The following is an 11,278-nucleotide window of genomic DNA, read 5'->3' as shown; positions in this document are numbered from 1 at the left end:
TAAAGTTTGCACAGTCTTTGTTTAAGCTCAAGAGGTTTAGACGAAGAACCCATTTATTTATAAACGTCATGGTTAATTATTAATCAACTAGCCGCAATACGCTGCACTCTTCCCGCATCATACTCGTCATAACAGGCCGTAACTCGTATTTGCCCTGTGCTCTAACGTGAATTGCACTTCCGGTATATTTTCTATTGGGCCATCTCGGAAAGATTACCTCGCTTCGTTGTGAGTAATCAGAGAAACACTAAATTTAATTGCTACTGTAGACTCTTTTCATGAAAAATATTTTTTTGTTCATTAAAACAGCATAAATTGACGATTTTTAAGACGTATATTTTACGATAGTGCTGTTACAAAATGTTATGATTATAGTTATACTCCATGTTATCGTTATCGTCCTCTTTTTTAATTACATTTGTTGGGCCCAGAAAACAAATATAGTAGTGCCAAGTTTAGGGACCTGGTATCGCTACTTTATAATCTTTTTATATATACACACACACACACACACACACACACACACACACACACACATATATATATATATATATATATATACATTACCAAGTAATCGAGCAGTAATAATCAACATAGATACATGTAAAACATAGTTTATAGTCTGATGGGGTAAGAGAGAAGCTTGAAATAATAGAAATAAAGAGAATGAAGGAAAGAAAGAAAGAAGAAAGTAAGAATGAGGAAAGAAAGAAAAAGTAAATTAATTTAAAGAATAACTTTCGAAATAGAAAATAGTACATTTATCATGATTATTATCACCACCACTACCGTCATTACCATTACTACTACTGTATTATTATTTCACGTGTATAGCGATAATGTATAAGATGTAATATAAAGATGTAATTTAACTATAAATAAAAACAGAAGGGTAAGAGAAGATAGTTAGAAAATAGGGTGCTTTGAAAGGTAAGACACATTTTGTGTATGGAAGAGAAGGACAAACGTTGAAAGAAGGCGATATTGTGAAAGACCATTAAGAAGGTTTGCTTTGGACGAAATCTATTTCCAGACATTGCCATCCTTAATGCAACCAATCGTCAGTCCACCAGTAAATTTCATTTCGGTTTGGGGTCAAAGTTTAATTCCCATCTGTATCATAATTAATTACTTCCCTCAAAATATCAATAACTTTATCAATTATATTTCCTCGAGACTTTGCTCCAATAATGTTTTGTTTATGTTTTTGATGCGAAATAAAATTTGTGTTGATACATTTCGGTGCGTCTGGTTTAACAGACGACAACATTGTAGTAAAAAAACAAGAAGTCAAATAATGCAAATATTTTACTAAGTAATCAAGTATACTGCACCACACGACAAAATGCATGCACTTTTATACTTACAAGTATGTCATGGTTTGTAGATATGGGTCGGAAGCGGTGGTGTAGCATGTGTAATTTGTTTATTTTCTCTTGTTACATTGTGCCAGCGACCGGTCACCCGAAATATGCCAAAAACCTGGCATAATTATGGTTTTTGTGAGGTTTTCTGATTGCGAAAAGGTTTTTTGATTGTAAATATGCCCAAAACCGGGTTTTTGGCATATTTCGGGTGACCCCCAGCGACCATGCCGGGTCGGGCCGGTAGTCTCGACTGCGCATGTGTAGCACGCACTTGTTAGTGCCGTAGTTGTTACAATTAATGCACTTCACATCTCCGCCTTTTAGAAAACAATAAGAAAAAATTACTAGCTACTCTAAAGTAATATTCTTACTTTTAAATGCTGTACCAATTGTAGAACAATTAACTTATATTAAAAAATGTTTTAAAACATAAAGCTCTTTAAAGAAATTAAAAGTTCAAAATAATAAAATAAACTGTTAGTATCTCAAGTTTCTTGGATACTTTCTTGTAATGTTAAAGGGACATTCCTGAGTTTGCTGCATTGTAAGATGTTTCCGACTAATAAAATATTTCTAGGATTAAGCTTACATATTAAATATATTTTCTTGTTTAGAATATCAGTGTCTGTATATTCAATGTGTTTCTGGTCATCTCGATATTTGTAAGAAGCCCAAACTGGATTTTGTCTTCAAATAATTTCGTACGTACGAAAAAATAATATTTTAGGAAATAAAATGAAATTTAACCTGGTACAAATATTAGAACAATCAGAAACACATTTAATATACACCCACTAATATTTTATGCAGAAAAATATATTTGATATGTAATTACAATCGTTAAAAAGTCTCTGTTAGTCAATAATATCTTAAAAATCGCAGCAAACTCAGGAATGTCCCTTTAATTCTGATATTAATATGACTAATTTGGTCACAGTGTTGTCCTTGGTTTGGCACATTGTCATAGACTACTTATTAATATCTGACTAAATTATATAGAGTTGTAATAATACTGTTTAGCCACTACAAGACTACAAGACTAATCTTTGAGGCGACTTCACAACACGACCACTTCTAGTAGTACATGTTCGTGGTTCAGAAGGTATAGTATGTGACACCCTTGAATCTTGTGCTTCTCCATGGGTTGTTTCGCTGTCAGGCAGTTGTGTTTCGTTGTCGGCTTGTCGAGTTTCGCCATCAGGTGGTTGGGTCTTCACCGGCTTAAGATGTGAACGGTTCCGACGATATTCCACCCCGTTAGCAGTTTCGACAATGTACGATCTGGGTTTATCGAAGACACCTTTTATTTCTGCTGGAATCCAGGTGTTTGATGTCGGTTGGTACATAACAACATGTTGTCTGGGAGAAGGTTCACTTAAGTCGCTGGATCTTTTGTCATATTGGTGTTTCTGGATGTTTTGGCGATGTTGAAGCTGTTTAACATTTGAATCATCTGACTGGAGGCGTTGTAAACGGCCACTTGATGGTAGTCGAGTTCGATAGTCTCTGTTGTTGAGCAATTTGGCTGGTGCTGCTAATTTGTTGTCGATCGGAGTAGTTCGATACGCCAACAAGGCAGATATGGATCTTGTCCGGAACTTTCAAATTTCTTAAGTAAGTTTTTTATGGTCTGTACCATTCTTTCAATGAATCCATTGCTTTGCGGGTAGAGGGGTAAGCTCGTCACATGAGTGATTCCCCATGATTCGCAGAATGAAGCGAACTCACGACTGCTGTACTGTGGCCCATTATCCGAAACCAAGGTTTCCGGTATTCCATTTTCTGCAAATATGGATTTTAACTGTTGAATGATATATGTTGATGAAGTAGTTTGTAGTTTTCGGACCACTGGGAATTTGCTGTAGTAATCAGCTGTGATTAGGTACTGTGATCCTTTGTAGTCGAACAGATCAGAGGCTACCTTTTGCCATGGGTAGCTTGGCACGTTGTGTGGAAACAAGGTTTCACTGGGCTGCTGTTTCGAGAACTGTATGCATGTGTTACATGAGGCAGTCATTTCTTTAATATCTTTTGAGATACCAGGCCAGAACAAGCAATCTTTAGCCTTCACCTAGCATTTCTCAGACCCAAGATGTCCTTGATGGATGATATTTAGCATCTGAGGACGCAGTTTGTCTGGAATTACTAGACGGTGTCCCTTCAAGACCAAGCCATTCTCGACATTTAAATCTTCTCTGAAAGTCCAGTATTTTTTCAGATCAGGCGGACAGTCACTACTATATTCTGGCCAACCATGGTATATCATGTCCTTTAAATGACACAATTTTGCATCCTTGGTTGTACACTGAATCGATTTCTTCCAGTTTGGCTGGAGTGGCGGGCGGTCTGCTTGTAATGGTGTCAACTTCAATCAATGGTACTACATTGTCAAAGTCTGGGTTTTTCATGTAACTGACGCGTGACAACGCGTCAACCACCACATTTGACTTCCCTGTGATGTATCGAACCTACACATCATATTTTGACATTCTGAGCAGTAGACACTGTAATCTGGGCGATGCACTTGCAATGCTCTTTTTCCATATGCTTTCTAATGGCTTATGGTCAGTTTCCACGATGACATGTTTACCATAGATATAATGGTTAAACTTTTCTAGAGCCCAACATGCAGTTAGGAGTTCCCGTTCTGTGTTGCTGTATCTAGACTCAGCATCGGTGAGCGATCGACTGGCGTAGCATACAGGTTTGTCATCCTGCATCAGTACGCATCCTAGCCCTTTGAAACTTGCGTCTGACTGGATCACATTTTGTTTTTCGGCATCATAATATGCCAGTACCGGAGACTTTATGATGACATCCTTTACCATCTCGAATGCTTTCTGGTGTTCTGGCTGCCATATGAAGGAAGTGTCTTTCTTCATTAATTTGCGAATTGGCTCCGATGCTTGAGCTAGGACTGGTGAAAAGCGATTCAAGTAGTTCACCATTCCCATAAAGGATTGTAGTTCTGTGAGGCTTTGTGGAGATGGCATCTGCTCAGTAGCGCTCACTTTACTCACATCGGGTTTGAGTCCATCACAAGTCCACGTTAAACCGAAGAACGAGGTTTCCGCAACCTATAACTAGAATTTGTCTAGTTTGAACTTAACACCATTTTCACGAGCTGTATCGAGGGTGTTGAGAATATTCTGGTCGTGAGCCATTTCGCTTTTACCATATACGAATGTGTCATCTGCTATACCACTCAGTCCATTGACCTTTCCAAATACTGTGTCCATCTTTTTTTGGAACACATCACCACTCACAGTTAAGCCAAAGGGTAGTCTTGTCCAGAGGTATTTTCCCCATGGCGTATTGAATGTACAGAGCTTGCTGCTTTCTTCATCAATGTCAACTTGCCAGTATCCATTCCGAGCATCCAGGATACTGAAATGTGTGGCACCACTAACTTTTGGTATGACATCGTCAATTGTGCGGACGTAGTATGGATTTCGTTTGATTGCCTTGTTTAAATCTCGAGGGTCTAGGCATAAGCGAATTGATCCATTTGGCTTTGACGTTACCACAGTTGAGTTTACCCATGGGGTGTACTCGTTTTGAACTTCTTGTAGGATTCCTAGTTCCTGTAGTTTGTTCAGCTCATCTTTGTAGGCTGACTGCACATGCACGGGTACTTGCCTAGGTGGATGCTTCACAGGTGGGACAGCTGGGTCTGTCTCTATGTGATATGCAGGCCCTGGAAAACGACCAATCCCCGCGAATACATCACTGTATTCTTTGAAGCAAGTATTCTTTGGTTAATGGAAAAGGGTGTTGTTTTCCTCGAATGTCAAACAGCTTTGTTAACCCAATATGTTTGTTACTTTCAGTTTTGGTAGCTGAAGTTGTAATCGGCCAGTTTAATTTCAGCAAGTTCAGGTTCTGAGCTGTAATATTGCCAATGACTGCAGGACCATTTGCATTCACGACTTCCATTTGGATTGCTTTGGGACGGCTGTTTAAAGTGTGGATGTATATCTGGCATGACCCCAAATTGGGAATTCGATGCCCCCATAAGCAGACAGCTTGACTGTGGGTTTATTCAACTGATGTTGTTTTGGAAACAACTGTTCAAACACTGCTTTTGGCATAATGTTTGTTTCTGCTCCAGAGTCAATCTTACATTGAATCTGTGTCTGTTTTCCATGTGGCTGCGCTGACATCTGCACATCAAGTGTTGCTTTCTCTTTGCATGATATCATGTTAATGGTACCATTTAGCGGTGTGGCTTCGACTAAACATAGGAACGCATTGTCGCTTGTTGACTGTGCGCTTTCAATTTCTTCAGTTTTGATGTCATGGATCTGCTTTCTCTTATTAGAGAGAGACAAGCTTTTGCATAATGTCCTAATTTTTGGCAAAAGTGACATTTTGCATTTCTGGCTGGGCATTGCTCACGTTTATGTATGTTACCCCCACAATAACGGCACGTTCTATCCGGTATACGCCTGGAAGGGTTAGACTGTGTATGTTTCTGGCTAGCCCCATGACTGGGATGAAATGTCTTTTTATCCCTGTTTCTGTTGAACTTTGTGTTCTTTTTAACTGTGTGTATGTCTTCTGTTTGGGACTTGTTTATTTGTTGTAGCTGTTTGTTTGCAGATTCTTCTGGTTTTGCAAGGGTCAATGCTTTTTCAAATGTTAGTGTGTTGCCTTCTTTAAAGCAGTATTTCCTGACTCGATCAGGATTTATGCCAAATACAAAGAAGTCTCTGAGGAAGCAGTTATAATGTTCAGGAGGATAATCTGCTTCTTTTATCATGACGCGTAACTTGGCCACAAATTCTTCTATGCATTAATTTTGTTGAGAAATATGATGCAGTGCCCAAGAGGCCATTAACTCATTTGACTGAGGCTTTGCGAAAATTTCGAACCCTGTAGTTTGCTAGTAATTTCTCATCTTCGTTGGACATCCCCCAACTATTAAAACGTTCTAAACTTTGTTCACCTGCCCAGTAAAGGAGGTATTTGCATTTAATTTCTTCGTCCATACGGGACATTGGACCGGTAAACAGCAGCTCGCATCTTTGCTTCCAAATTTTAAAGCGTCTGTAAAGCCCGTCGTCCGTAGCCCAGTTCATGCTCGGGCCCTTGTCTAACAATGCGGCGTTGCCAGCCATTCTAAGATTCGCGTTTTATGTCAAACTTACAATGTCACTTACAACAGTGGAACATTCGTTGACTTGGCGATCACTTTCAGTTTACTTCTGATACCATGTATGAAGCTAACTAATGATGTAGCATGTGTAATTTGTTTATTTTCTCTTGTTACATTGTGCCAGCGACCATGCCGGGTCGGGCCGGTAGTCTCGACTGCGCATGTGTAGTACCGTAGTTCTTACAATTAATGCACTTCACAGGTGGGATGGGATGGTGGGTGGTGGGGTGGAGGTGGCAGATAGCACTGTTCCTACAATTCTGGAATTAATGCACACAATCCGTTAAAATAAAACATACAACTCCCCACCCACCCGTTCGAACATCTTGGCCAAGACGAGATGTAAAACATACTACTCCCCACCCACCCGTTCGAACATCTTGGCCAAGACGAGATGTAAAACATACAACTCCCCACCCACCCGTTCGAACATCTTGGCCAAGACGAGATGTAAAATAGTGTTTATTGTAGGGGGCGGGACGTGCCCAGTGGTAAAGCGCTTGCTAGATGCGCGGTTGGTATGGGATCGATCCCCGTCGATGAACCCATTGGTGTATTTCTCGCTCCAGCCAGTGCACCACGACTGGTACATCAAAGGCCGTGGTATGTGTTACCCTGTCTATTGGATGGTGCATATAAAAGATCCCTTGCTGCTAATCGAAAAGAGTAGCCCATGAAGTGGCGACAGCGGGTTTCTTCCCTCAATATCTGTGTGGTCCTTAACCATATGTCCGACGCCATATAACCGTAAATAAAATGTGTTGAGTGCGTCGTTAAATAAAACATTTCCTTCCTTCCTTCCTTCCTTATTGTATGGGATCTTAAATAAAATATTACTTTAAATTCCCTAAACCCAATTCATATTTTATAATGTAGTCGTCACCATTCCAATGGAAATTGATTTTTTTAAAAGGTAATTTAATGGGTTTTTTCTTCTTCATATCGGCAAGTTATAGGTCCTCGGTGGTGTCGTGGTTAAGCTGGTAGGTACAGAGTTCGCAGCTCGGTACCGGCTTCCACCGATAGCGAGTTTTAACGACTCAATGGGTAGGTGTAAGACCACTACACCCTCTCCTATCTCACTAACCACTAACAACTAATCCACTGTCCTGGACAGACAGCCTAGATAGCCGATGTATGTCTACAGAACAGCGTGCTTGTACCTTAATTGGATAGAAGCACGAAACTACGTTGAAATGAAAACAAAGGTCCCCGGACAGTTATAACGGAAATCCAGTGGCTATCGTGGCCCTCGGTATTGCCTTGGGCTAACATAGCCGCCAGAGGGCTATTACAACTTCCCTCGGACCTGTAACAAGGCCAATATGAAAACCCGTATTTGATGGTATACTAATATTATGAACACCATACATACAATGGCGTATAATTGCATGGTGTTTTATTGTACACCAGATATTGGTTTCTTGTTGCATTAGCCCTAGAGGGGGCGGGACGTAGCATGGTCGTAAAGCACCCGCCTGAAGCGCGCGGTTGGTCTTGGATCGGCGGATGGCTCATTGGGCTATTTCTCATTCCAACCAGTGGACCTCGGCCGTGGTATTTGATATTCTGTCTGTGGGATGGAGCATACGATCCCTTACTACCATTAATGGGAAAACGTAGCGAGTTTTCAAATGTTTCATATCCAATGTTTATGCCTTACAGACCTAGACTTCAATGTTTCTTTAAGTGTTGATGCCTTACAGACCTAGACTTCATTGTTTCTTTAAGCTTACAGACCTAGACTTCACTGTTTCTTTAAGTGTTGATACCTTACAGACCTAGACTTCACTGTTTCTTTAAGTGATGATGCCTTACAGACCTAGACTTCACTGTTTCTTTAAGTGTTGATGCCTTACAGACCTAGACTTCAGTGTTTCTTTAAGTGTTGATGCCTTACAGACCTAGACTTCAGTGTTTCTTTAAGTGTTGATACCTTACAGACCTAGACTTCAAAGTTTCTTTAAGTGTTGATACCTTACAAGATTATTTGTTTCCGCAGCCGAATCGATGAGCGTCACCAACAATAGGGAGTTCTCCACGTTGGACCGTGACAACGATAACCTCGCGGTCAACTGTGCTTTGCGGTTCGGCGGAGGCTGGTGGTACAATCAATGCTCGAAAGTGGCCCTCAACGGACTACGCACGACGACCAGCAATACATTCAGATGGCAGACATTCTCAACTAGACTGACGCGATCTCAAATCAAAATCAGACCAGCGAGTGGCGTTTGAGAATTAAAGTGACACACCCTAGTTTTTAAAAACTACGGCGATGTATATATATATATATATATATATATATATATATATATATATATATATATATATATATATATATATATGATAATTATAGCATATTACAACAGTACTAATATACATGGACATGAGTCATTCTGCAGTAACGGGGCAAATTGGCGTTCTCTAACTTTAGTCGTGAATAACAAAAAATTTTAAGTAATATTTTTGTTCGTGTTCTCTTAGCAAACAATTCATTGTAATATTGATACCATTTTGAGATTGTAAATTATATCTCTGGCACTTTATTGTAATATTTTCCTGAAAAGGTAGTCAAAACGCGGCTGTCCCCATTGCCTGGTTTTTAATTTACAAGGCAGCCATTAAGTGTAACCAGTACGTATTAAATAGAATGTATTTTGTCACAAAGTCCCCATGAAACATATTATCCTTCTTGTCCAGAAGAACTTGTTAGCTACTAAATATCTTTAATAATCGAAGTTTTTAGTTTAAAAAATCCATGTCCCCACTTTCCTTGTCATCTACGTCATGACTACTTCGAGGTGCTAGAAAAATTGAATTTCAATAAAACTACTATTACCATGCCTTATTGCAACTTTTAATATCAACGACAGCCATGTTGTTTCTGTTGAAATGATAACCGATATTGTTAACTTTGGACACTATACAGATGCGTATATTTATTGCATGTCATCTACAAACGGCATGCTTCTCATGAACAAAAAGTCAGACACACAAAATTGTTTGATATTTTTTTTTATAATTGAATGTAATTGATAGATCAGAAACAACATAACTCGGCTATTCTCTTTATATAAACAAATTTGCTTACTAGTAGTAGAGACGACACTTTCTTGAACCGTCCCTACTAGCTCTTACAAATTAACAATTGTGGCACCTACGTAACGGTCATCTAAGTCACTTTTATATCGTGACGAAGATTACATTGACGTCCAATAGCCGATGATTAATAAATCAGTATGCTCTAGTGGTGTCTTTAAACAAAACAAACGGTAATTTTGTGAGTCTGTCATAGGTGAAACAATTAGTGTTCATCATATGACAAATATACATGTATAGGCCCTGATATTAAAATGGAAGCATGTAAGCACCTCGAACACCCTCCCGCAGTCATGTAAAGAAAAACGAGAGCGGAAAACCCCCAACAACCCAGCATTTCCCTCCAAACTGCAGCCTTCTCTCCATAAATCAAACATAATTCAGTCCAACATGCCTGCTATTAACTTCTAAGCGTAACAATTTATTCTTACCCAGTTGATGAAATACCCAATGATTTAGGTCACACACGCACACACACGCACACGCACACGCACACACACACACACATCTGACAATAAGCTGGAAATATTGTCATTAAAATGTACGTTTAATGCAAATTTAAGTAAAATGAATTGGTTATACTAATATAATTCGTATCACGTAACCGAACAATCGGTTATCTAGGTAAAAATCATGTGAATCGACTTTTGCTTTTCTATGATTTTGCGGGCGGGACGTAGCCCAGTGGTAAAGCGTTCGCTTGATGCGCGGTCGGTATAGGATCGATCCCCGTCGGTGGACCCATTGGGCTATTTCTCGTTCCAACCAGTGCTCCACAACTGGTGTAACAAAGGCCGTGGTATGTACTATCCTGTCTGTGGATGATGCATATAAAAGATCCTTTGCTGCTAATCGAAAAGAGTAGCCCATGAAGTGGCGACAGCGGGTTTCCTCTCACAATATCTGTGTGGCCCTTAACCGTATGTCCGACGCCATATAACCATATATAAATGTGTTGAGTGTGTCGTTTAATAAAACATTTCCTTCCTTCAAAGATTTTGCTTAGTATTAAAGGTGCTATATCAAAGTTGCAATAATTGCGGTTGACGCCAAAAACATTTATTAATTTTTGCATTGAAACATAAAGTTTATACCTTCAGCTATATGCGTATAAAAAATTACAACCAAACCCATTTACAAGTAGAAAAAAAGTATTTTAGGGGGAATCTTGAGTCTATCACAGACATTAACTAGTGACGTCACTGTTTTATGCGATACTGTTTTCTCTAATTCTTTTCAGACAACTGACCATGCTCTATTTAGCTATAAATAATTCTGGAAACCCTTCTTGTTGTCTAGTACAAGACTTTAAAAATATATATATTATTATTGAGTTAATTGTGGAAAGATTATGCGTGGGATCGATTACTTTCTAGTTATTTATTACAAATAAATATGAAAATAACAAAATATTGTAGTTTCGAGTTTGACATGGGACCTTTAAGAATGAGTTTCGAGTTTCTTCTCTTTTCAAGACTCCACGTGTCTAATGCTGATTAAGATTAGGGTCTACTACATTCCGTCAGTACTGGTAAAGATCTCGAACAATGGTGATGTTAGTTTCTTAAAAGATGAAACTGAACACTTGTGTTATTACTTTTCCACATGAGTCCTAAGGCTATCACATGCATACAAATGTCATAAACGTTAGGAT

At 39.1% G+C, this 11,278-nt stretch overlaps 1 protein-coding gene across 1 annotated transcript; it reads right to left on the bottom strand.

Annotated features, from left to right (window-relative positions):
* Positions 1-4,450: 4,450 nt before the first annotated feature.
* LOC121378646 (uncharacterized protein K02A2.6-like) lies at positions 4,451-6,487 on the bottom strand. Its single transcript, XM_041506915.1, has 2 exons — positions 6,316-6,487; positions 4,451-5,103 (listed from the first exon to the last, which is right to left on the bottom strand). Exons 1-2 carry the CDS (start codon positions 6,485-6,487, stop codon positions 4,451-4,453), a joined length of 825 nt encoding a protein of 274 aa, XP_041362849.1.
* Between the last annotated feature and the right edge of the window lie 4,791 nt (positions 6,488-11,278).

The sequence above is a fragment of the Gigantopelta aegis genome, chromosome 8, assembly GCF_016097555.1.
Source record: "Gigantopelta aegis isolate Gae_Host chromosome 8, Gae_host_genome, whole genome shotgun sequence".
NCBI lineage: Eukaryota > Metazoa > Mollusca > Gastropoda > Neomphalida > Peltospiridae > Gigantopelta > Gigantopelta aegis.
This window is presented reverse-complemented; position numbering and strand designations above follow the sequence as displayed.

Excerpts from the sequence above, each read along its gene's own strand:
- LOC121378646 (XM_041506915.1), bottom strand. The coding sequence starts at position 6,487 with ATGGCTGGCAACGCCGCATTGTTAGACAAGGGCCCGAGCATGAACTGG. Across the intron at positions 5,104-6,315 it reads ATACCTCCTTTACTGGGCAG|AATACAGTGATGTATTCGCG; the intron begins GTGAACAAAGTT and ends CTTGCTTCAAAG.